This window comes from Elephas maximus, chromosome 24 (assembly GCF_024166365.1).
Source record: "Elephas maximus indicus isolate mEleMax1 chromosome 24, mEleMax1 primary haplotype, whole genome shotgun sequence".
In the NCBI taxonomy this organism is placed as follows: domain Eukaryota; kingdom Metazoa; phylum Chordata; class Mammalia; order Proboscidea; family Elephantidae; genus Elephas; species Elephas maximus.
In genome coordinates, this window is record NC_064842.1 from 45,910,300 (window position 1) to 45,938,031 (window position 27,732).

Consider the following 27,732-nt stretch of genomic DNA (forward strand, 5'->3'; position numbering starts at 1 on the left):
CTAACTGAGCCTCCTCTGGCTTTGGGACAGCAAATCCAAGTACATTTTGGACCTCAGGAACCTGGGGTAAGAGTCTTTCTCCATGAGGCTGTGTACTTTTCCCTGGGCTTGGTCAAAGCAAGTCAGGGATGGCTCCTGCATGTTCTTCCTCGTGGCTTCTCGGGTCTGGAAGTCGATGTTTACCTGGGCACAAACACAGAGCAAAGTCACAGGCCCTCAGGGGCCAAGGCACCTGGCAGCCAGCCCTAGCTATATAATAATTATTAATGGCAGCATCTTATATCAGTCAAGTGATTTGTGCTTTTCAAACTGCTGTCATGGAGGTCATACCTTTTGACCACTGTGAGAATCCTGTGAGGTCAGAAGAGCAGATACCCTTAGTCCCAACTTATAGGTAAGGACAAAGTAGAAAAGACAGACTGAAAAGTTTGTCTAAAGTAGCATGGAAAGTTGGTAACAGAGCCAAGGCAAAGTCTCCAATCACCTGACTTCTAATCCAGGGCTCTTCATGATGTTAGAAAAGGTTAGATTCAAGCCAAGTGTTAACGATGGTTCCCTAAAGTAACCGGTTCCCTCTTGTTCTTTCTTAGCTACTAAGGAAGCAAATGCCCTGGGGCGAGAGATCCTGGTTAAAATGTACATCTCCGTTCCAACCAGCATTATAAGGGGCCTACAGCATCCTGGTCAACTGGCCAAAGACTTCATGTCCCCCAAGTCAAAGTATAATTAAAGAGCTCCTGGTACCTTATGCACCTAAGCTCGTAGACAGCAAATATTCTTCTTCCATTAAACCCTCCCAAGTGGTTAAGAGCTCGGCTGTTAACCAAAAGGTCAGCAGTTCGAATCCACCAGCCGCTCCTTGGAAACCCCATGGGGCAGTTCTACTCTGTGCTGTAGGGTTGCTATGAGTTGAAATTGACTCGATAGCAACAGGGGAGTAAATTCTGTTTTATGACTCAACAGCAACACACAGAATTTCATCTTATTATTATGTTGTCGTTAATGTGTACTGCCAAGTCAGTTCTGACTCAGAGCAACCCTATGTGATAATTTATTATATTAGAAATAATTAGAATAATTAGCACAAAATAATACAAATAGCTATAATAACTGCATTACCCCAATACAGTCGTCTTGAAAGGTAGACGATATTATACTCTTTTTTATTGGGGAAAATGAGACTCAGAGATGTTAAGCAACTTGACCAAAATCATACAGCTGATAATTGGTACTCAGGGGCATAGAACAAGATTCCAAAGCAGATGCTCATTCCATAAGCCACGCTGCCTTCCAGTAGGAAAACGAACCTGGGTTCAGTGGGATCTATGCTTGCAAAGCCTGTAGCAGTACAGTTCCTGCTGACACATGTTCAATGGACCAAAAGACAAAGCCATTGCCGTCCAGTCAATTCTGACTCATAGCAACCCTGTAGGACAGAGTAGAATTACCCCATAGGGTTTCCAAGGCTCTATTCTTTATGGAAGTAGACACATCTTTCTCCCACAGAGTGGCTAATGTGTTTGAACTGCCGACTTTCAGTTAACCACCAGAGTGCTTAACCACTGTGCCACCAAGGTGCCTTTGTTTAATGGACAGACACCCTAAACACTCCTAATCGAGCTCCTTTTATAGAAGCCCCGGGTTTCTGCTCCTTTAGAATGATCCCCTTTTCATCAAGAGCAACCATCAGCGTGGTGAGGCTCAGATCAATATTAAGAAAGCGCTTTTCAAACCTGGCTTAAACTCCCAAAGAGAAGAGAAATGTGAGCCAGGAGCCATGGCTAGAGTTTGACAAGATGGTCACCACCACCAACACACCTCCCGGGGAGCCTGCACATCCACAAACTCCTCAAAGATCCTATGGGCCTTGGAGACCAGTTTTGCAGTTGACCTGGTCTTCTTGAACTCCTCACAGGCCAACCAGAACTCCAGGTTCTCCTCGCTAAACTCCGTCTTCAAGAAGGCACGGAACGCGGCCACCCCATCTGTGGATGCGGAGAAAGGTGAAAAAGAAGAGAGATAGGTAGAAATTTAAGCTCAAGAACCATAGGACATAGAGAAAGGAAGTAATAATGTGAAGGTGGCCTTGATTGTCCAACCCTCGTTGCTCTTCCACACCCCCCTGAAGGCTCTTAGACACAGGGATACCCTGAGAGGCAAGCCAGGCTTCTTATTCAAGAATCGTAGTAATATTAGGGATAAATACCTAGAAAGTCGCAGTACTAACAATCAGCCCTCGGTGGTCACTGCCTGTTCCCTAATGCGTTGTTAGCTGTCCCCTGGACCCACTGGTGAGCCTGGGTTGCCAATTAGGCCAAGGTAATATGTATAATCCCCTCCTGACCCTGACCCAAGTCAACAACCTTGAGATAGATTGTCTGTTGTAAGATGCGCTAGAGTGAGGTGTGAATGTCTCAGGGCAAATCCTTCACCGCTACCAGAAAACCATCTGAAAGTAAACGTCCTACTGAAGTTCAGTCAGTAATGCCATGATGTGACTTGTATGGTGTCTCCTAGCCTCTTAAAAAAAACCTTTCAGGCCACGTATTTTAATGTTTTATTCCATGGGTCCTTTATTTTAAAAGATTTTACCTATCAAATTATATGTTTTAATCAAGATGAATTATGATTTTTCTACCAAATGATTTGTTGTTAGGTGCCATCAAGTTGATTCTAACTCAGAGTGACCCAGAGTGATAGCGCAGAACTGTCCCATAGAGTTTCCTACACTGTAGTCTTTACAGGAGCAGATTGTCAGGTCTTCCTCCCATGGCTGGGTGAGTTCGAATGCCCACCTTTTGTTTAGCACCTTGACTTAATGATTACTACATTTTTTTATTTATATTAATCAATGTCATGCATAATGCCAAGTAGAGTGTCTAATCAGCATAAGATAAGCAGGGTTACAACATAGACTTGGAAAGGGGAATTCCATTTACTGATAGCTTATGTATCTGGTTTAGAGTCCCTGGGTGGCACAAACAGTTAACGTGCTCAGCTGCTAACCAAAAGTTTGGAGGTTCGAGTCCATCCAGATGCACCCTGGAAGAAAGGCCTGGCTACTTCTGAAAAATCAGCCATTGAAAACCCTATGGGCACAGTTCTACTCTGACACACATGAGGTCACCATGAGTCAGAACTGACTCCATCGTAAGTGGTATGTATCTGGTTAATTTTTTTTTTTAATTTAAAATAGATGTTTAACCCTTAATCTAAACCAAAAAAACCAAACCCATTGCCCTCAAGATGATTCTGACTCATAGTGACCCTAAAGGACAGAGTAGAACTGCCCCATTGGGTTTCCAAGGAGAGGTTGGTGGAGTAGCTGATGGATTCAAACTGCTAAATTTTTGGTTAGCAGCCGAGGTCTTAGCCACTGCGCCACCAGGGCTCCAACCCTTAACCTACACTCCACTAATTGAATAAGAGCTCTAGCTTCCTACAAACTTCCCTCAGGGGGTGGGCACACACAATCTAAAAAAAAGAAGTCATTGCCCTGGTTCAAAAGGACTCTGGCTATAATGTATTATTTCTTTTCTAAAAATCACTAGCAGGACAAAATGTTAACAATGATGAATCCTGGGTGATGGGATGCGCTGAGTGTTGGTGTCCAGCCAATATGCACTAGTCGTGGGCCAGGGATCAATATGACGGATTACTGGTGCCCTGCTATTGAAGTATTTAAATATTTATTTTGATTTTCTAAGACATTTTCATTTCTCCTAATAAAAGTCATTGTGCCTCTTTGACTTTTAAAATAAACTCTTTTTTTTTTCTTTTTATGGATTTAAAATAAAATTTGCTGAGCGCACCTTCTACATTTACTACAAACACAAATGTAGTTCAGTTTATATAGTATGTTCCTGGCGAGTTGTATTAACCTATAAGTTCTTAAAGTCCCACTTGAGAGATCAGACAATGAGGATTTGTATCCTTTACTTCCAGTGGCAAACAACTGATACGGAAGCAGAAGACCTAGAATGCAGACCTGGTTCTGTCACCCTAAGCTTGAGTTTCTTTATTTGTGAGAAGGAAATAATGCCCTCTTTGTCTTACCTCACAGGATTTTAAGAATCAAATCTGAATTATGCAAAAGCTCTCTACATGCCATGAGACCAGTAAAACAGATGCTAGGCTACCCTTGACTATTTCGGTGTGGATTAACTGGTTTGCAGGTTAAATATGGTAAAAATATAAAATAGGCCTTGTCATGCCTACACTAGAATAATAGTCATAAGAGCCAAGACTTTGAATTGCAGGAGCCACGAACGTGAGAGAGAAAAGCGTTTTCGTGGAACTCCCAAGACTAACTTAAAGAAATTTAAGTTTGGAGGCCTGGGCTTGAAATATTTAAAACAAAAGTGGGGTGGCAATGTAATTTATGATCCAAGTCAGGATATTACCGACAGTGAAGAGGGGCACTACTATTAATTCCACAGGGATGATGGGCAAAAAGCATGACCACCATAGGCAAAACCCAGGACATATGGTCACCTTAACTCTAAGCCATGGAGAATGGAGAATGCAGGATCTGATGCAGGGTTGTTCCCATCATAAGGATGGAAATAAAACTATTTCTGTGCTTGGAAAGGAAGAGGAGAGCAAGATAGTTCACACCCAGATGAGGCTCAGGTCACTCCCCACTTTAGATTCAAAACCCCAGGTGAAGGGAATTGAAACCCCGGCTAAATTGAGACTCAAAGTGAGTATAAAACGGTAACATAGCAATGCTTAGGCAGAGATGGTCTGAGAGTCATTCATTCGATTCAATTCATTTTAAACAACTACCAAGATGCAAGGCACTGTTCTTGAGCTTGGGATACACCAGAGAACAAATTGAAAAATCCACGCCCTCAAGGATGCCTCTCTTGCCACCCCCTCACTCCATGCTCTCCAAGTTCTTCATGGAGGAGATCCAGAAGTTTCTACAGCTTCCAGAGGCAACTCGGATTTGAGAGCCAGCATGCCTGCCAGGAGATCACCACTGTTGCGGGAGGTGAGGCCTGTGGCAGAGGCTATAGTAGTAGATTGGATGGAAAAGCAACTGTAGCTGCGGAGATTTCTGAGGAGAGCAGAGGAGGAGGCCTCTGAGCAGTGACAAGACTACAAGATACAAGAGCCATGGACCTGAGCGTACGCTCAGGGAAGACCTAAGGACTGCAGGCAGAGACTTTCCCCTACTGCCTCCATCTTATAATACACTTTCCACCGAAGTCAATGAGTGAGAAGAAAAGGCGAGAGGGAGGATCCTGATAGACTCTGCGTTTATCTAAGAGAGTAACTGGATGTGACTTGGAAGAGTAATTCAGAAGAGTTTGCAGGTGCTCTTAAACCAGAAGAGACTAAATTCTTTGAATGAGAAAGTTTAAGTTTGTTATTTGTGTTGGATTTTGTTTTGTGTTTCACCAAGCAGAAACTGAGAAACAGGTATTTATAAGCAAGCTGAATTTAGTTACAGAAAGACAGAAAATGATCTTTCTGATTTCCTCTGTGGTATTAGTAAAGCTAATTCCTGCTAAGGAAATTCTGGGCTAGCCCCAGGTTGGACAAGGTGCAGGCATTGTCTCTGGTCATCCAGGTCTTAGCTGTGCTGGGTCTTTGTGTGGATTAAAAGAGATAACATCTGCAATGTGCTCTTAGGCAAGTTGTTGGACGCCTTCCCATTTTATAGATGAAGAAATGGATGCTTGGAGAAGCAAAGTCACTTGCCTGAGATCCCACAACTAGTAACATGCGGCTTTAAAAAACTGAGCTATAAAAGGAACAACCAGAAAGGGAATAAAGAGAATGCTCACACATTGTGAAGAATGTACCAATGTCACTGAAAAACTTGTGTAGAAATTGTTGAATGGGAACCGAAACTGTCATGTAAACCTTCACCGAAAACACAATGAAATATTGTTTTTAAAAAACTAACCCGTAGCATACTATAGAAAAAAATTCATTGCCATCGAGTTGATTCTGACTCATAGGACCCTATAGGGCAGAGGAGAACTGCCCCATAGGGTTTCCAAGGAGCTACTGGTAAATTGGAACTGCCAACCTTTTGGTTAGCAGCCAAGCTCTTAGCAACTATGCCACCAGAGCTCCTATCATATACTGTAATGAATACTAACCCCCAACAAATGCAGCAATAATGCCATTTTCATTCATTCATTCGCCTATGATGTGACCCAGGCATTCTGCCAGGTGCTGAAAGCAGGCACAGATTGTGGTCTCACAGAACTTGCAATCAAAGAGTACTTTCAACTAAGAAAACCTAATTATAGTGTAGTGTGAAAAGTTATTTGATGGGGGAAGTATAGGGTGTACGAAAGGATCCAGGAGGGGCATCTGAGTCAGATCTGAGGTGAAAAAGGAAGCTTCCAAGCTGCAATGTGAAGTTGAGAAGAAGGCAGCTAAGTGAAAGGAGGAAGGGGAAGAGGAAGAAGAGAATTTTAGGAAGAGAGAATCATAGGAGCAAGGCCTAGAATTAAGAAAGTTTATCTGAGTAACTTTAAATGGTTTAGTAAGACTGATGTGTAATCCTAATAGCAACCCCAATAACAGTACAGCTAAAATGTATTGAGCCTAGTTGTAGGATAGGCATAAGGAGCCTTGGCAGTGCAATGGTTAAGCACTCAGCTGCTAACCAAAAAGATTGGTAGTTCAAACCCACTCTTGGGTCCACGGGAGAAAAGACCTGATACTCTGTTCCCGTAAAGATTACAGCCTAGAAAACACTATGGGGCAGTTCTATTCTGTCACATGGTCTCTGAGTTGAAATTGACTCATTGGCCCCTAATGACAACAAAGGACAGGCATACACCAAGAGGTCTGTGAAATAGCCTGTGAGATACAAGGATAACATAGTGTCACAAAAGGCCAGGAGGGAGAACATTCAAGAAGGAGGAAGTGGCCCGTGTGTCCAGTGTGACCCAGAGGTCAAGCTAGATGTGGTCTGAGAAGTGCCTGTTAGACTCAGCCACAAGATAAAGCAATCATTGGTGGCCTTAGCAGGAACAATTTTAGGAACATAACAGAGCCCTAGCCGTATTGTGTTAAGTATAGGCGTGAATAAGGAGCCCTGGTGGAGCATCGGTCAAGCATCAGGCTGCCAACCAGTGGTTCAAACCCACCAGTCGCTCCACAGGAGCTTCCGTAAAGATTACGGTCTGCTTCCCGAAAAGATTACAGTCTTGGAAGCCCTATGGGACAGTTCTACTCTGTCCTACAGAGACACTGGGAGTCAGAATTGACTTGATGGCAAAGTGTTTTTTTATAGGCATGAATGAAGGGGGAGACAGTGGAAAGAGTTAATTCAGATGTCTTTTGTAAGAAATTTGGCAGAGAAGGAAGGTAGAGCGATCAGACAGCATAGCTGGAAGGAAACGTGATGTCAGGAAACAGATTTGTTCTTTGAGACAGCCTTGTCTGTAGGTTTAAATGTTGATTTGATGAGGAAAGTTTTGTTGAGCAGGAGAGGCTGAAGTTAAAGGAAAGAAAGAGTTTAACAGATATAATTTTGCCGCTATGAAGAAACAGGCCTAAGGACAGAATTATAATAGAGAGAAAGAGGAAAGGGAGTGGAGGCAGGGAAGTTTCTAGTTTTGGTGCAGGAAATTGAAGGAGTTCCTGTCTGATATTAGCTAGAGAAGGTGATAGGACAAAGGGAAGGTAGGAATATACATACATGTATGTATGTATGTGTATATGTATATATATTTGAATTAGAGGCAGTGAATATTTATTTACAATGTGCCATGCTTTTTGCTGGGATTTTACAAACACCAGCTCAGTTAATTTTCACAACAATGCAGATACATAGATTATATCACTCTCGTTTTCCATATGAAGAAACTGAAGCTTAAAGAAGCTGAATAAATTGCCCAGTGTTACTGAGCTGTTGAAGAATAGATCCAAGATTCCCAAGGTCCGTATGACTCCAATGCAAGATCTTTGCAGATGTATTTGCAGGCAGAAGGGAAAGAGGCAGGAAGAGAGAAGTTAAAGAAGTAAAAGAATGGATCTGGGAAAGGCAAATTCGAGAGGAGGGGAAGGGCCAAACAAGTGGAAAACTTGTCTTCCTTAAAGTCAAAAGTAAAGGAAAAGAGAGGGTGGATGAAGAGAGAGAAATGTTCAGGAGACAGACATGTTTGAGACACATTGAGCTGGACAGCCTTGAACTTCTGAATAATTTGGGGTGAGGGCACTGGGAAGGTGGTCTGCCCCAACATACTTGGTTTGAAGATACAGGACAAAAAAAAGTTGATGATGAATCAATTCCAACTCATGGCAACCCCATGTGTCAGAGTAAAACTGTGCTCCATAGGAGTTTCAATGGCTAACTTTTCTCATATAGGTCACCAGGCCTTTCTTCCGAGGTACCTCTGAGTGGACTCAAACCTCCAACACTTTGGTTAGCAACTGAGCAATTAACCAACTGCACCACCCAATGACTCCCAGAAAACGACTCGGGTGCTACCTAGAACCTGGAACCAGGTGACACTGTCTTCTTTCCTGCAGCACTGCTGACCTGTCCTCTCTGTGCTCTGTCATCCTTTAGAAACTGCTAAAGCACGTTGCCCAAGGTGCCGTGTGCTCCTCACAGAGCACACAGGCACAGTTCCCAACAGTGGCCCAGGGAGACTGTGACACAGCATGACTGAGAGGCCTTAGAAAAATGCCCTGTTCTTGACTAGAGTTCATCGCTGATGGATGGTGCCCAGCTACCACCACCGACTGCTCTGACAGGGATCACGATGGAGGGTCCCGGACAGAGTTGGAGACAAATGTAGAACAAAATTCTAACTCACAAAAACACACCACTTACTGGCCTGACAGAGGCTGGAGACACCCCGAAAGTACGGCCCCCAGACTTTCAGCTCAGTACTGAAGTCACTCCTGAGGTTCATCCTTCAGCCAAAGATTGGACAGGCCCATAAAACAAAATGAAACTAAAGGGGCACAGCAGCCCAGGGGCAAGGAAGAGAAGGCAGGAGGGGACAGGAAAGCTGGTAACAAGGAACCCAAGGTGGGGAAGGGAGAGTGTTGACGAGTCACAGGGTCGTTAAACAATATGTGAACTAACTGTCTAATGAGAAGCTAGTTTGTTCTGTAAACCTTCATCTAAAGCGCAATAATAAAAAAGAAGAAAAAAACTTAAAAAATAAAAATGCCCTGTTAGTTCAGGGAGCCTCAGCCCAAAATGTGGTGACCTCAATATCTAGGACAGGCTTCAGAGGGAAGGAGAAGGAAGGCAAGGCAAAGCAGAAACACAGCCCTTGTAAACTGCAGAGGCCTTCAGGGAAAGAACTTGGGAGATGAGCAAGAAAGCAGAGAGTGGCCCTGCTTTCATCTGCCCTTCCCTGGGACAGCTGGGGCCTGGTAAGCAGCAGGCACCGTCTAGAGAACAGATTGCAGCAAAGATGCCTCCACAAAGATCACAAAGCCCTGCCCAGACCCTGCACCTGCCCTCAGCCCTCTCCTCTGCAATTCCATTTTCTCCCAATCTGCTCCATCACACCCCCACTGAGCAGGGAAGGTAGTGGGGGGTCAATTTGTGCAAAGAGAAACTTCACCCAGGAACAACAGAAGAGAGAAAGGGGCATGGAAGGGCCTGCAGGCTGGGATCTCCTCCTCCGCCCCAGAGCAGATGGGCACTGTGGGCTTTTGTATACAGACCACTTGTCCCCACCTGGCCTGCCTCTCCTGCTTCTGTGACCTCGCAAAGGAATCACATGGGACTAGAGCCTGCCTCGATGTTTTCTTCCCAGCCACATCCTTTCCCCCCCTTTCCTATCTACCTCCCACCCCTTCCCAGCAGGCTTTTTGCAGACTTCTTTTCACAGGCTCACTAATTCCTCAGCATCTTTCCCTGACCCTCCTCTCTCTTTTCTTCTGTCCTCTGTCCCTTTTCTCCTCCCTGCTTCCATCTTTCTCCTTTCCCTCCACCAAGAGCCTCTTCTTCTCTTCTGATTGTCCATGAACTGTGGTTGGCTCAAAATATAGGAGAGTTTGCCTTGCGCTTACTGGCATTCTCTCAGTGTGGGCTGCTTTGCAACTGCCGTGCTTTCACTTGCCCCCCAGGCCGGGCTCCCTCTCCTGCCTCCACCCTCATGACTTTTAGGCAGCTAGAGGGAGTAACAGTCCTGGGTGGAGCAAATGGTTAACATGCTTGGCTGCTAACCAAAAGGATGGGGTTAAGTCCACACAGAGGCACCTCAGAGAAAGTCCTGGCCATCTACTTCCGAAAAATCAGCCATTGAAAACCTCACGGAGCACAGTTCTACTCTGATACACATGGAGTCGCCATGAGTCGGAATCAATCTGTTGGCAGCTGGTGGTGGTGATGGTGGTAGAAAGAATGATTTCTCTCTGACTTCTGAAGCTATTCTGCCTGGGGATGGGTCCTGGCTAAGTGAAGACAGGAGGCTTCTCCTGTCTGTACCTCACTTCTGTCTGCAAACTGCAGATGCTAACAGTCCCGACTTCCCAGTGTTGTGGGGGTGAGATGAGTTAAGACATGTAAACACCACGTGGAGCCTGGCACGTGAACAGAGAGTGCTCGCTGCGTGTGGGTGACTGTGATTCCTGCACTTCGTGGCATGTGGAGTCATCACACAGAGCATCACATGCCTAACATCCAAAACAAGCCTGGTAACTGGAAGGCTGTGGGTGGCAAGCCGTTCAGGAAAATGGGGACACAACAGGTAGGCTCAATTCAGGACAGTTTGCCCTTTTTTCATTTCACTTTGGTTTTCTTTGTATGATCGTCTAAGCAGTCAGAGCTTAAGGAACATTACAAAGTCTTTGAGACCAGTTTCTGTGTGGTAGCAAAAAGGGAAAGGCTTGTGTCCAGAATTCCTGGAACAGTGTGGGCAGAATATTGGCGTCCTTCGGAGCATCCATTGAATCTCCAAGAACCCACCCATGGCCACACATGCTGTCTCTAGTTTCTTGATGCAGCGTGCTTACATAAGAAAGGAAACTGGGTCACTATGAATGAGCAGTGCAGCTGGTGCTGTGGGGGGTAGGGGGACAGAAGGCTTAGGTAAGAGTTCAAGGTCCAGTAAGCCCTGATTTAGCTGGCATCAGGGGTGGGCTGGAGCCTAGCTCAGTCCCAGGGCTTGGAAATATACAAGATCACAAGAAAGATTTGTGTGTGTGTGTGTTCTCTGTTTACCAGAGTGTGTCCAAAGACCAGAGTCCCCTTACATCCCTGATCAATTGGAGAAAATAAACTAGTAAAAGGGTTCCAAGGTCAGAAAGGATAGGAGAGGAAAATACACTTATAAAATTTAGGGTACATCTACCAATGGTGAAGTCAAAATCTCTTTGATTCAGAACCAAGTCACTGACTGGAAATTTGTGATGAGAACGTCATCAGGATTAAAGTCTTTCTTTTGTGTTATCTATAAAAGAAAGGTTTTAAAACACATAAGTGAAGCTAAGCAAGATTTAAGAAGCCCTGGTGGTGTAATGGTTAAGTGCTCGACTGCTAAAAAAAAAAAAAAAAATGGTGGTTCTAACCCACTAGCAGTTCTGCGGGAGAAAAGACCTGGCAATCTGCTCCTATAAAGATTGTTGTTGTGTGCCCTGGAGTCGATTCCGACTCATAGCAACCCTATAGGACAGAGTAGAACTGCCCCATAGGGTTCCAAGACTGTAATCTTGACAGATGAGGAGTAGCTCGTGGGTTCGAACTGCTGACTTTTCGATTAGCAGCCCAGTGCTTAACCACTTTGCTGCCAGTGCTCTTTCCATAAAGATTACAGCCTAGGAAACCCTTTGTGGCAGTTCAACCCTGAGGGTCACTATGAGTTGGAATCAATTTGATGGTACACAACAAAAACAATAAGCAAGATTTACCAGGGAGATTAGAGAACAAACTATTTCCAATTACTGACATTTGTTGACAAGCAACTGGTATGCTAACTACACTTCAATCTGTTTTTAAAGTAATTTTATTCAATGATCTCTATTTTATTAGTATACACACACACACACGTATAGCAATATGGTACTTGGAGATTGTTTGAGTCTTTGATATTTGGTGAATTAGCCCTTGGGATCTGCTCTGAAGAAATGAGCACTTCTCAGTCACCAAAAGAACGTCCAGACTACGCCAAGTTCCCAGCAATCAGTCTCAGGATCTACAGAGAGAACCCAGTAGTGAAAAAGAGGCGTGGCGCTCATGCGCAAATCCACCCCTGGGCAATCCACCCCTGAACAGATGAGTTCTGGGATAACATTAAGGTTCATACATGAATAAAGCAAAAGATCATTAAAATAAAGGAAAGAAAGAAAAGACCAAAATGGTTGTCAGAAAAGACTCTGAAACTTGCCCTTGAACTTTGAGAGATAATGGAAGAAATGACGAAGAAAAAGAGCTGAACAGAAGATTTCAAAGAGTGACTCAAGAAGGTGAAGTAAAGTTCTATAATGAAATATGCAAGACCTGGAGTTGGAAAACCAAAAGGGAAGAATATGCTCAGCATTTCTCAAGCTGAAAGAACTAAAAAATTCAAGCCTCAAGTTGCAGTATTGAAGGATTCTATGGGGAAAATATTAAAAGATGCAGGAAGCATCAAAAGCAGATGGAAGCTCACACCAACTAGACTGACATTAATCCAAAAAACACAAAATAATAAATGTTGGAGAGGCTGCGGAGAGATTGGAACTCTCATACACTGCTGGTGGGATTGTAAAATGGTACAACCACTTTGGAAATCCATCTGGCGTTATCTTAAACAGTTAGAAATAGAACTACCATACAACCCAGAAATCCCACTCCTGGGAATATACCCTAAAGATACAAGAGCCTTCACACAAACAGATATATGCACACCCATGTTTATTGCAGCTCTGTTTACAATAGCAAAAAGCTGGAAGCAACCAAGATGTCCGTCAACGGACGAATGGGTAAATAAATTGTGGTATATTCACACAATGGAATACTATGCATCGATAAAGAACAGTGACGAATCTCTGAAACATTTCATAACATGGAGGAATCTGGAAGGCATTATGCTGAGCGAAATGAGTCAGTTGCAAAAGGACAAATATTGTATAAGACCACTATTATAAGATCTTGAGAAATAGAAAAAACGGAGAAGAACACATACTTATGTGGTTACAAAGGGGGGAGGGAGGGAGGGAGGGAGAGGGCTTTTTATTGATCAATCTGTAGGTAAGAACTGCTTTGGGTGAAGGGAAAGACAACACTCAATACAAGGAAGGTCAGCCTAATTGGACTGGATTAAAAGCAAAGAGGTTTCCGGGATAAAATGAAAGCTTCAAAGGTCAGCAGAGCAGGGGCTGGGGTCTGGGGAACTTGGTTTGAGGGGACTTCTAAGTCAATGGGCAAAATAATTCTATTATGAAAACACTCTGCATCCCACTTTGAATTGTGGCGCCTGGGGTCCTAAATGCCAACAAGCGGCCATCTAAGATACATCAATTGGTCTCAACCCACCTGGAGCAAAGGCAAAGGAAGAACACCAAGGTTACACGACAACTAAGAACCCAAGAGACAGAAAGGGCCACGTGAACCAGAGACCTACATTATCCTGAGACCAGAAGAACTAGTTGGTACCCGGCCACAATCGATGTCTGCCCTGTCAGGGAGCACAACAGACAACTCCTGAGGGAGCAGGAGACCAATGGGATACAGACCCCAAATTCTCATTAAAAGATCACACCTAATGGTATGATTGCGACGAGAGGAATCCCAGAGACAATGCTCCCCAGAACTTCTGATGGCACAGGACAGGAACCATCCCCGAAGACAAATCATCAGGCATGAAAAGGACTGGTCAGTGGGGGGGAGAGAGATGCTGATGAAGAGTGAGCTAATTAAATCAGGTGGACACGGGAGAGTGTGTTGGCAACTCTTGACTGGAGGGGGGATGGGAAGATAGAGAGGGAAGACGGCAAAATTGGCACGAAACGAGAGACTGTGGGGGCTGACTCAATAGGGGGAGAGCAAGTGGGAGAAGGGAGTAAGATGTATGTAAACCTACATGTGACAGACTGATTGGAATGGTAAATGTTCACTTGAAGCTTAATAAAAACTAAAAAAAAAAAAAAAAAAGCAGATGGAAGGAATGCACAGAGTCACTATACCAAAAAGAACTGGTGGACGTTCAACATTTCAGGAGGTAGCATATGACCAGGAACCATTGGTACTGAAGGAAGAAGTCCAGCTGCACTGAAGGCTTTGGTGAAAAACAAGGCACTCAACCGTATGGATCACAACAAACTATGATTAACATTGGGAAGAATGGGAATTCCGGTACATTTAATTGTGCTCATGTGGCACCTGCACATAGACCAAGAGGCAGTCGTTCGAACAGCACAAGGGGTCACTGAGTGCTTTAAAATCAGGATAGGTGTGTGTCAGGGTTGTATCTTTCGCCATACTTAATCTGTATGTTGAGCAAAATAATCCGAGAAGCTGGACTATATGAAGAAGAACTCAGCATCAGGATTGGAAGAAGACTCATTAACAACCTTCGATATGCAGATGACACAATCTTGCTTGCTGAAAGAAGAGGACTTGAAGCACTTACTGATGAAGATCAAAGACCACAGCCTTCAGTATGGATTGTACTTCAACATAAAGAAAACAAAAATCGTCACAACTGGGCCAGTAAGCAAAATCATGATAAATGGAGAAAATATTGAAGTTGTCGAGGATTTCATTTTACTTGGATCCACAATCAACACTCATAGAAGCAGGAGTCAAGAAATCAAATGATGTATTATTACATTGAGTGAATCTGATACAAAAGACCTCTTTAAAGTGTTAAAAAGCAAAGACGTTACTTTGAGGACTAAAGTGCACCCAACCTAAGCCATGGTATTTTCAATTGCCTCATATGCATCCCAAAGCTGGACCATGAATAAGGAAGACTGAAGAAGAACTGATGCGTTTGAATTATGATGTTGGTGAAGAATGCTGAATATACCATGGACTGCCAGAAGAACAAACAAATCTGTCTTGGAAGAAGTGCAGCCAGAATACTCCTTAGAAGCAAGGATGCCGAGACTTTGTCTCACATACTTTGGACATGTTATCAGGAGGGATCAGCCCCTAAAGAAGGACATCGTGATTGGTAAAGTAGAAGGTCAGTGAAAAAGAAGAAGACCCTCGATGAAATAGACTGACACAGTGGCTGCAACAATGGTTTCAAACATAGAAATAATTGTGAGGATGGTGCAGGACTGGGCAGTGTTTTCTCGTGTTGCGTATAGGGTTGCTATGAGTCAGAAAGGACTCGCTAGCACCTAAAAACTGCAACAGAATCTTTGACCTAGAAAAGACACGAGAGATCCTATGATCAAGCCCCCACATTAGACTCAAGGAAATGGAGAGGTTCTGAGACTGTGTGGCTGATTACTGCTAAGAAGTGGTAGCAGATGTATGAAGAACCTAGGTCTTACAACTATTCCAATGCTCTTTCCTATTTTATCAAGCAGAATCTCAGTCAGGTAATCAGAAAAAAAGCTAGAACCCATATGTGAAACTATTATAAGTAATTGCCAACGAGTTTTCTATCAAAGGGGAGACAAAGGAGATGTGCCCCTAATAGGGTAAAAGTTTAGTATTCACAAATAACTCCTTTAATAAGAAAGAGAGATTATAAAACTCCATCTATGGCTCAGCCCAGAACCTAAAATGTTTCAAAAATTAAGTATCTAGAATTATCTGTCTTATAGGTTTGCTATAGGAATACTGCAGGAACTCCCAAGGCAAGCACATATCTGATTCACCTTACTGGGCTTTTTAAAAGTACATCCCCAGAGGGATTCTCTCACATGCACTGAGTGAAAAGTAGGAAGATAAAAAGAAGGGATGCCAAAACCTCATGAGGCTAAGGGAGTAAGGCAATATGCCATTTGAAAAAGTCCCACTGATGATTCTCAGATGACCCCAACCCTACCCCTAGTCCTCAAACTCAAGCTGCCTGGGGAGCAGAATAACTTTCTGACACCCTGTCTAGAACAGAAAACCCATTGTCATCAAGTCAAGTCGGGTTCATGGTGAGCCTATGTGTTGCTGAGTAGAACTGCTCCATAGGGTTTTCTTAGCTGTAATCTTTATGGAAGCAGAATCCCGAGCCTTTCTTCCATGGTGCTGCTGGTTGCTAACTGATAGGCCCCTTGGAAGAAAGTCCTGGTGATCCACTTCCAAAAAATCAACCCTTGAAAATCCTATGGAGCACAGTTCTACTCTGACACAAGTCGGGTCATAAATTGAAACTAACTTTACAGCAACTGGCTTGTTTTTGTTTTTGTTTTCTGTATGTACAAGTCATCATACCTAGCATTTCACATCTCTAATCACATTTAATCCTCACAACAACTCTATAAAGTAAGACTTACCATTCCACTTTCAAGATGAGGTAAGCCATTTTCCTACTGCCACATAGCTGTGAAAGGACAGGATGGATTTTGGAAACCTGTCCAATTGCTTTCAGTTAAACCTATTCAACAACCTTCTGATAGTTGCCTAATATATTCTAGGCACTCTATGTAGGTTAAATGCATCCAAATTCCTGGGTGCAGATAAAAATTACAATATGGAGATTATGGCAAGGAGAGAAAAAAGTTTCTTTTCCACCCATCTCCACATATCTCTTCCTAACCCTTATCCTCAGTTTATCCAGAAAGCACACCTGGTACATTTGTTGATTTTGGGCATTGCCAACCATGGGCGCCTTCCATCATACCTGCTGCATGTGTGAAATCTGCAATACACAGACAATGTACCGTTAAAGGGACGTGTTGCCTGCGGACTTTGGAAAGCTGCGATACAGTCTTTAGTGCATTTTCGGGAGAGTCCAGACCACCTGCGCCACCAGGATGCTCCAGCTTCGGGGATTCACTAACTTGTGCTTTACAGCAGCGCTTCTCAAACTTCAGTGCGCACGAACTTTGCTGAGGGCTTGTGAAAACACAGATTCCTGGGCCCCACACCCAGAAATTCTGATTCAGTAGGTCTGAGACTGGAGCTAAGAATCTGCATTCCTCACCAGCTCCCAGAAGATGCTGGTGCTGCCTTCCTTAGATAACACATGGAGTAGCACTGTTCTAGAACTTTCTGGCTTGGAGAGGGGTGCAGGGAGGGCTGTGCAATAAATGGAAGCCTGACCATTAAACTGTATATTCTAGAGATACAGCCATTTAGCTGAATAATTTAGGGAATTTCGTGAGTTGATAATATTAGCATATGTTTGTTTGTTTGGCCGTTTTGGATTTTCTGCTGCATTGCTGTGTGACCAAATAAAATCATATTTTTCTATATCTCAATAGTTATCCCAGACGGGATAATTTTTGTTTTTAGTTAATAGACTTAATTTTTTTAAACACAGTTTTAGTTTTATAGAAAGACTGAGCAGAAAGTACAACCAATTCCCAAATATTCTCTCTCTCCTCTGCCCCCAGCTTTCCCTATTATTAACATCTCACATTTGTGTGGTACATTTGTTACAATCAATGAACCAATATTGATACATTATTACTAACTAAAGTCCTTAGTTCACATCAGGATTCACTCTTTGTGTTGTACAGTTCTATGGGTTTCAACAAATGCGTAATGCCTGTCCACCATTACAGTATCACACAGGGTAGTCTCACTGGCCTAACAATGCCCTGTGTGCACCTATTTTTGCCCCTCCCCTTGTATCCCTGGCAACCACCCATCTTTTTATTGTCTCCATAGTTTTGCCTTTTCCAGAATGTCATATGGTTGGAATCATGTAGTATGCAGCCTTTTTAGACTGGCTTCTTGCACTTAGCAATATGCCTTTAAGGTTCCTCCATGTCTTTTCATGACTTGATAGCTCATTTCTTTTTTTTTAATCACTGAATAATATTTCATTATATGGATGTATCACAGTGTATCCATTTACCTATTGAAGGGCATCTTGGTTGCTTCCAATTCGGGGCAGTTATGAATAAAACTACTATCAACAAGTATACAAATTTTCTAGATGGAAATAGTTTTCAGCTCATATGGGTAAGCACCTAGGAGCGTGACTGGTGGATCACATAGAAAGCACATGTTTAGCTTTGTAAGAGAGGGGGCTAATTTAAAATAAATAAATAAATATTGATCTCTTTTTCTCAGAGATGGATTTTGACTCTGCAAATACAAAAGAGCTTTTCAATGCACAATTCCACATTCCCTGGGCTGGTGGGAACAGGTTAGCATAGTCTTCCCATGCTCTGTGCAAGTAATAAAATTAGCACACTGGCCAAATAGATGCCCAGGGTTAGTTGTCCTGTCATTCAGGTGTAGGATCAGGCTGTGCGAAGTGAGAGGAAGAGGGAAGGAACCCTGTCTACACCTTTACCTCTAAACTGGGATTAATCTCTACCCATCCAACTTCTATGTCCAATAAAGCAAGGAAAGAAGCAGGGAAAGAAGGAAAAGAAAGAGAAAGGGAGAGTTAATTCAGCCTTGAGGGCTGAATGTCCCATGAAAACTGGACAAATACAAAGCCATATGTCTGAACCTCATGAAGAAGACAAGCAGAAGATACACAATTTTGTGCCTACCCTCCAGCGTCCTGTCAGAAAACATCTCCCTCAAGCTGGGCGTCTCCACTCTCCCGGGTAGGAGATGCAGAGGCAGAAGTCTTCTGGGTGTACACACACACACACACACACACACACACACCCACACCCACACCCCCCCCCCCCGACACACACACCCTCTCAGGGCACACGACAAGCGCAGCTCACAGATACCAAGTCTAATTGCTACCGGAGTGAGCTGAGAAAAAGATGCCAGATTAACACACCTGAGGAATCCTTCCTTATCTGGTGAAACCATCAAAATTTTCATTTTTTTTTAATTTAGAAGTTAAAAAAAAAAGTAGGATGTAGTTATCTCCCAGACCTTTGCAGGTGCTTCTTCAGTTTTGTACTGAAAACAAATGTGTTTGGGGAAAAAAAATGCTCCAAATTATTTGCACTCTGGATTTTTTTTTTTTTATTCAAAAGCTTAAACAATAGCAAAGTTGCTTTCTTTTTTCTTGAGAGTCGAACCCATTAGGTGCTCTGCACAGTGCCCTGCCAAGTCAGGGAGGCTTATAGCACAGATGCCTTAGCCCCTTTTCTGGCTGCTCATGCCACTTCAGCTTTGGAGCAGTTTTACATAACCCTGCCGGCAGGTGTCACTGAGTCAAACCACCTGCGGTAGCTGATTGGCTATTGCCCAGCCAGGGTGTTTGCTACAAACAGCAGCACCCTAGGATAAGGAGGTAGAACTGGATCCAGCCTCTGAGACTTCCCTACTCCTAATCCTTCATTGTTTAAACAAGGGAAGTAATTTTCTAAGAGACTGCGGGACTTCATCAAGGCCACCCAGCTATCTAGTAGTTATCCAGAATACATGTCTGATTTCCCTCCAGCGCTCTTAATTATACACAAGCACGTTCCCCAGGTAAGTGGAAACAATGCTTTAGGCTAAAAGTGTCCTTCTGCTCCCAGGTCAATTAGGACTTCTAATAATGACCAGACAGAATCTAAGAGGAGCACCGAATGTCAGAATGCTATTTGGAATCTTGAGCCCACCTAGCTCTGCAGTCAGCACACTGTATTGTTTCTTGTGTTATCTGCATGGATGTCTGCCTTCTCAAAGGCTGCAGTCTCCTCCAGAAACTGTGTCCCCTTCATCTTTGTGTTCTGTCTACTACTTAGCGTAGACTTTGGACATAATGAACACTCAATACATTCTTTTAAAATAAACGAGTGCCCAAAACACCCAGTGGGGATGGCAAAGGTGCTCTACACATAGAAAATGGGATATATATATTTATCTGAGTTTTCTGAAACTAGAAAACGTGGGGAGGACAGCTGCCTCGGTGAGGAGAATGACCAGGGGGTGGATTTTAGACTAATCCACTTTCCTCTAGAGCCCAGTTGCTCAGTGTTTCTCCTCTCTTTACTTTTTAGGACATTCTGTTGTTTTAATTGGAAACCCTGCACACCTCTGACCAATGGCGTCCCTCCTAAGGGACCAGCACACACGCAATCTCATTGAAAAAGCTTAACCAGCCCTAACTGAGTCACAACATTAGCCCAAATTAATTAGACTTTTAGTAAGTTGTCAACACTTAGCATGGTAGGCCGGGCTAAGGTTCCTCCATCGACTTCAAAGGGCAGCGAGTGTTCAGGTGGTAAAATCTTTAAATTCAGCCAGTGACACCTGAATAAGGACCCCTTTTCTCTCAAGGACATCCGTGCCATTGGTTTTGTTAGTTCCTTACTCAACAGAAATTAAAACAAAATATCAGACTCCAAGAAGGATGACAGGACTTCAAAGTTCAAAAAGCCTATTTCTGTAGCCTCTTTACAAAGAAGTATTCTGGTGTCAGATTGTAGCCCCTTAGCAGAATCCCTGTCTCGGAAGAGTTTTACTGCATTCCTGGAAACCAAAACATCCCCGACAGACGCAGAACCAAGTGTCTTCAGATCTAAACGTCATCGAATCAAACAAATGAAATTAAACCTCTTAAGTCTCCAAGTCTTGCCACTGCTGGCATCCAAATACTACCCAGAGCTTCCAATCACTAATTTTACCACCATAAACTCTGACCATAATGGCTAAATACTGATAGCTGGCAGAAAAATTTGCCACCTTATTCTCAAAGCATATTAATTTTGCATTTTATAAATAAAAATAAATAAATAAAGGCATCGTTAAAAAAAAAAAAGCCACCATACCATTAAAAAACACCTTTGAGGAGAGAATCCCAAATCATCTAAAGGCATCCTCTCATTAAGTTTCTCATACTCAGGTGACAGGTGGCAAGCAGGTATTTCTATTCCTATTTTAGAAGAAACAGCCTCAGGGACTTGAACTATGTGAGTCAGTCATGAGGCTGGAATAGAAAGCAAACTTCAAGATGACCTTGAATCAAATCCAGCAGGAAAGAAGGTGTAAATTAGTAGTGACACTTGGTTAGCCTAATGAGAATCCAGGGGGAAAAAAGTCAAAATAGCCTCAAAAAACCCAGTTTACTGTCAAATCCCAAGTAGTGCCATTATCTTGGCAAATTCACTGCACAAGCTTGCTGTTTGGGGTACAACCATATGTTATATAGGCTGTTTCTACGCAGCTTTATCTTCCTTCCTAAGTGTGATCCACAGAACACTAAAATGACTGTCTCACAAAATTACTCGCTATAATACATGCTTATTCTTAGATTTTGCATTTCATTTCAAAGTCAATTCAAAAGCATTTGTTAATTAGTTTATTAGGATCAGAGGCATAACTAAGGAGCTGCTCATCAAGTTGAAATGAAAATCACTTCTAAAGGTATCTTCTGAAGACTGGGGGACTCCATCAAGGCCAGCCAGCTATCTAGTGGCAGAACTGGGTCAAAATCCAGAACACGGGTCTGACTCCATCTAATGCTCTTAGTTGTATACAAACGTGCATCCCAATTAAGTGGAGACAATAAACTAAAAGTAGTCCTTCTCTCAGAAGACTTTAGGACTTCTAATATAGTAAGGTAGAATTTAAGAACCTTGAATGTCTATTTGACATCTTTCTTTTACTTCAGAAGACCCTTCTCTCTCGCCCCTGCTCTCCACACCTTGTTCGTGGCCAGAAAAAAACAAGAGCTGAAAAGTTTGGCCCCCACTAAAGCGCACTCACCACACCAGTGTATGCATAACAATTATTGATACATTGGTGGGAAATAAAAGGCCTAAGAGATGAGGAAGGGAAAAATGGGAGAGGAGGGGATAACAAAAGTTACATTCTTGTAAAATTTACATGCACCCAGAAATCGAGAGGTTGTAATGCAGACGGATGCTCGCTTCAACAGCACATCTACTAAAATGGGAATGATACAGAGATGAGCATGGCTCCTGCGTAAGGATGACACGCAAATTGGTGAAGTGTTCCTCTTTTTTTTTTTTTTTTTTGAGGCCTGGAAGATTTGGGGGTAGCTGTTAAGAGCTCGGCTGCTAACCAAAAGGTTGGCAGTTCAAATCCACCAGCCTCTCCTTGGAAACCCTATGGGGCAACTCTATTCTATCCTATCGGGTCGCTATGAGTTGGAATAGACTCAATGGCAACAGGTTTGTTTTTTTTTTGTTTTTAATATAAAAAAGATATGTATGGGGTAATAAACCTCCAAAAGAAAAAGCAATAAGAAAACTCAAAATCCAGTCCTGTTTGGCAGTTCCTCAAAAAGTTAAACGTAGAATTACTATTTGACACAGCAATTCCACTCCTAGGTATCTACCCAAAATAACTGAAAGCAGGGACTGAAACAGATACTTGGACACCAGTGTTCATTGCTGCACTATTCACAATAGACAAAAGGTAGGAACAGCCTAAACGTCCACCAACAGATGAACAGATAAATAAAATGGTGGTACATACATACAATGGAATATTATTCATCTATAAAGAGAAAAGAAGTCCTGATAAATGCTACGACATGAATAAACCTTGAAAACAGTGTGCTAAGTGAAATAAGCCAAACACAAAACGACAAAATATCATATGATTCCATTTATGTGAAACATTTAGAATAGGCAATTGCATAGAGATAGAAAGTAGGTTACAGGTTACCAGGGGCTGTGGGAAGAGGGGAATGAGGAGTTGTTGCTTAATGGGTGCTGAGTTTCTGTTTGGGGTGATGAGAAAGATTTGGAAACAAATAATGATGCTGGTTGCACAACATTGTAAATGTGATGAACACCACTGCACTGTTCACTTGAAAATGGTCAAGATGGGAAATTTATGCTGTATATATTTTACCACAATAAAAAAAAAAAAAAATCCCAGTCTTTCCTTACTCTGCCAACTCAAGCACTGTGAATAATAAGATGTACAGAATATCGTTGGACTGATGAGTAACCCAAGGCCCTCAGGTAACATAGGGATAGGTCGCTTAGGTTTACAAACAAAATCCAGGCCGGAACCTGGACTCTCTCACTCTCAAGGAGTCCATCTCTCCAAGACTAAGCTAAACTCTCTTTTGCTAAACTGCTGACAACATGAAGCCTTCATGAGACCATACTTTGAACCTAGAGAACAAAGAAGGCCCTCATTTCGATGCATTTAAATTCTCTGCTTTCTTATCTCTATGCCCCTCAGTCCCTGGAGAAGGACATCATGTTTGGTAAAGTAGAGGGTCGTCCAAAGAGAGGAAGACCCTCAACAAGATGGATTGACACAGTGGCTGCAATGATGGGCTCAAGCATGACAACAATTGTAAGGATGGCACAGGATCGGGCACTATTTCGTTCTGTTGCACACAGGGTCGCTATGAGTCGGAACCAGCTCAACGGCACCGAACAACAACAACATGCCCTACTAGGCTTTGGGCTCCGCGAGGGCAGGGGCCAGAGCTGTCTGGGACACCCAGCGTAGTATCTGGATCACAGTAGGCACTTGGTAAGCCTTTTACTAAATGGATGGTTTGCTGGGACATGATAGGACCTGAAATCTACTTACACTTATGGGAGAGAAGTACATCAAAGGAATCTGCCCATCTCGTAGCTTCTTCTGTGGATAGTCTCCTAGGAAGAAGAAATGTCTGTCTTGAATATTTCTGGATTAACCTCCTCTCCCTCCACCACTACCAAGATTAGTACAGGAGAACAATTAGGAACATTTAGGGGGAACCAAAACATCAAACCAAATCCGTCGCCATCAAGTCAATTCCAACTAATAGAGACCCTACAGGACAGAGTAGAACTGCCCCATAGGGTTTCCAAAGAGCAGCTGGTGGATTCAAACTGCTGACCTTTGGTTGTAGTGGGGATTAATTCCTACAATGCTGTCATCTTAAATCTGAACGTTCTTACAAAACTAACAGAAAAACCTCAGGATTAGAATTCAGTGAATTTAGTATGATGGCTTTCCGTCTAAAGAACAAGGGCATGATTTAAAGATGTCAAGATAACAATGAGAAGAGACTAGTTTTGAGGTCAGAAAAGTCATATTCAGCTTGTCTCTTACTGTCACCTTAGTTCCTTTACCTCCGAAATGGGGATAACAATGCCCTTTACAGATCACCTGAGGGTTAAATGAGGTGACATCTGTGACACCATTTAATACCATGTCTGCACAGAATAGGCACTGAATCCAGATGAGCTGAACCTCAGCATATTTTTAGAGCAGGTTTGAGTGTTTGTTTCCAAATTGAGAGCTCAGATTGACATCTAAGTAGAACCAAGAAGTATCCTTTACCACCCGCAGCTTTAAAAGGGTTGGATGATACAGTTTTCTTGAGAGAAAAAGGAGGCTCCCCCTTCTGAGATTGGTAAAAGGAAAAGATTATAGTTAGAGGATTTGACAAGGAAAATGCTCACCAGTTCAGGGAAATAAAATGAGCTGCCAGGAGGGAGGGTTTATTGTGTTCCCCCCTAACCCCCGCTCCCCTGGGCAGCAGCTCATGGGAGAGGAAGCAGTTTATACCACCCCGCATGGTCACCTAGGAACTAGTGTGGCTCAGAACTCACTTGAGAGCGCGGTTGGGTTTGTCAGGAAGAATAGCTGTGAAATCACTACATGAATCTGATTTGTGAGACAGGCATCCCAGTCGAGTCCTCATCCCTTTGTTCCTGCAACCAAACACAGGGCAGAAGGTGGGGGGGCTAGGGGAGACTGCCAAGACAATAGCCGTCAGCTCTATGAAGGGTTCCTGGAGCTGCCACAGCAGAAGCCAGGGCCCTCTCCCCTCCCCCGGGTGTTCCCCGAAGATTTCACAAACAAGAGGAGAAAAATCTAGAAGATCAAAGGATATACTTACTGCCTATCTTGACTACTGGAATAGCAATGGGTACCCTACCCCTAGAGGTTTAATGCTTTTTAAAGCTGAAATGGCAAGTTAATGGGAAGTCAATGAAGGTCGTTAGCTTGGCAGGATTTCTAAATTAGGATTCTCTGTTGGGAAAGGAAATACCGTGATGACAAGATAACAATCCACATTTTTTTCCCTTCCACTAGGAGGGCAAACTAGCAGTAGCAGCAACAGCAGCAGCTTCTGATGGCAAAGCCCCAGAGTGGTACCCACACTGAGAGTAAGGGATGCTTGCGTAATGCCAACGCGCATACCACGGGAGTGTCAGAGCACAGTCAAGGATGGGGCTTCAAGGCCAGTCCATTTTCTGCATCAAGTTCTCCTCTCTAATCCACCAAACGTGTTCATACATGTGAATGGCTACAGACCAGCAAGGACTGATGACTGCAGATGAGAAGAAGAGCACCTAGTACAATTGGCAATTAAGAACCAGTCTACTTTTCGTTAGTGCTTCCGTTTGTTTAGTGAAGCTCTCCTATTCCTATTAATATTTTGGGTCATCTCACTAAAGATGACTTAAATTTTAGTATTTTTCTAAGGACCCATATAATGGCACTTAAAATCAAGATACCAGGCACTTAAATAGTTTTCTGTTGTGGAGGATCCAATAAGAAATTATGCTAATGTCTTTTTCTGACTCCCAACATTAGCTCCTGTTTACCTTTAACCAGGAGTCCGTGGGTGGGGCAAACAATTAATGTGCTTGGCTGCAAACCGAAAGGTTGTCCGTTCAAGTTGACCCAGAGGTGCCTCAGAAGAAAGGCCTGGTGATCTCCGTCTGAAAAATCAGCCACTGAAAACCCTACGAAGCATAGTTCTCTTCTGACACACATGGGGTCGCCACGAGTTGGAACTGATGGGACAGCAGCTGGTCACTTTTAACCATTACTGTTTGCCCCACCCAGGTACTCCTTACCTTTAACCAGAGGTTGACAATCTATAAACCTTGGGCCAAACTCAGCTGGATGAGCGTTTGTGAAAATAAAGTTTTACTGGAACACTGGCGCACTTGCTGGTTTACACACTGCCTAAGGCCGCTTTCCGCTACCAGGGCAAAGTTGAGTACTTGCAACAAAGACAGCATGGCCCACAAAGCTAAAAATATTTACTTTCCGGCCCTTGACAGAGTAAGTTTGTCAAGCCCTGATCTTTGACCACAGGGCAACACCTCGGGTGGAAGGCAAAGGTAAGTGGGAGGGGTTTGGTGTAACAAGATCAAAACTTAAGAGTGACTTCTGAAAGAGAACTTCCACGTGTACATTGGTAAGAATTTACCATGGAAATAGTCCCCTTTCTGCATGTTGAAGGGAAGCCCTGGCTTTTCTTTCCTGTTTTTCACAAATCCTAAAAGGGTTGGGCAGGGACCTCAGAGGTCATCCTACTCAATTCTTTCCGTTTACTTCAAATGCATTTTCATCCCTGACCCAGGTGATTGCCTTTTTTCCATAGAAATCGTATCCAAACAACGTCCCCTGGGATGGTGTTACATTTGTCAGGGATGGACAACGTTTGTATTCCACAGCCCACCTCCAAAGAGCCTTCTCGGGCCAGAACATCCATGTTCCCAGTAATATCTTCTCTCCTGAAGAAAACTGGGCCCGCACTTCCTGTATTGCTGCCTCTCATGGCAGCCAGGCTGCGTTGTGAAGCCATCTATTTCGTGGCATTTCAAAACATTGGCTCCAGCCGTACTCTCTCCTAAGACAACAAGCATCTTCTGTGTCCACTCGCTCTTACAAATCACAGAGTGCTCCAACACCAGGCCTTGCGAGCCGCTGATTAAGGGCCCTGAAGTCACCACATTCTAGGAACTCAAGTCAAGGTCCTGCTCAGGCTGCACCACAGGCCAGAACGCAACTTTCATCAGTCATAAAACAGGTCACTGCCCCCCAAAAGCAATTAAGAGGACTCTCAGAAAATGGCAAATCCACGAAAGCTATTTAATAAGGTTTAACAGGGGCCAGTATAAAGGGTGTGTTACCAAGACAACTCAATCAGAATCACTTCCACGCAGTTTGCGTTTGCCACGATCTTTAACAAAATTGGTTTGGGACAAGAGGTTTTTTATGTATAGTTGAGATGTGAGTTACCATATTTTCACACAAATAACATGCACCTTCTACATTCATTTGCTAATCAATCCCTCCCCCCTGGAGGTATTAAGTTCACTGAGGCGCTTATGAAAATGCCCGGCGGGGGAGGGAGCAGGGAGCGGTTGGCAAAAAAAATATAGAAGGTGTGCATTATTTGCGTAAAAATATGGTACAAGCTTGTTAATTAAGTCTGAAGATAATAGGAGCAGAAGCAAGAGTCAACTGTCAAGTTTTTTTTTTTTTTAACTAGGCTTGCCCTCCTCTTTATTTTCTTTACAGCCTCTGTCCCAGTAAACTAATTAAAAAAACCCATTGCCATCGAGTTGATTCCAACTCATAGTAACCCTATAGGACAGAATAGAACTGCACCCCATAGGGTTTCCAAGCAACGACTAATGGATTCAAACTGTTAGTCTTTTGGTTAACAGCCGAACGCTTAACCACTGTACCACCAGGGCTGCAATAAACTAACAAAAAAAGAAAAAAGCTTTACAGAGGTCCCTAAATGGTTCAATACAAGCTCATCCACAGTTCTTTGTCCCACTACGTATGTCATAACCAAGAAGTCCCACCATCCCTCCAGTACATGGGAAGGCTAGGAGCTAAGGCGGTTCTGGCTTGCAAGGCTATAACTTTGCAAGGCACTCTCACACACAGGAGGCTAGGGGGAGAGATGCAAGTAGATCACCCATGAGCATAGAAGGCTTGGACCAGGCTCAGGGGGCAAGGGAGGCAGGAAAGTGGAGGAAGAGGGAAGGGACGGGGCAAGAAAACAAGTTATTGATCAGTTACCTCCGTGGCATCAGTAAGGCAGCCAT

General features: G+C 43.3%; 1 protein-coding gene and 1 non-coding gene across 2 annotated transcripts; one reads left to right on the forward strand and one right to left on the reverse strand.

The window, feature by feature from the left end:
- Nucleotides 1–27,732, reverse strand: RGS8 (regulator of G protein signaling 8). The gene is made up of 5 exons (XM_049868310.1): nucleotides 27,707–27,732; nucleotides 24,481–24,582; nucleotides 23,471–23,535; nucleotides 1,819–1,985; nucleotides 1–183 (listed from the first exon to the last, which is right to left on the reverse strand). Exons 1-5 carry the CDS (start codon nucleotides 27,730–27,732, stop codon nucleotides 1–3), a joined length of 543 nt encoding a protein of 180 aa, XP_049724267.1.
- LOC126067101 (U6 spliceosomal RNA) lies at nucleotides 21,812–21,915 on the forward strand. The gene has a single exon (XR_007515333.1). It is a non-coding gene; the product is annotated as a U6 spliceosomal RNA (small nuclear RNA).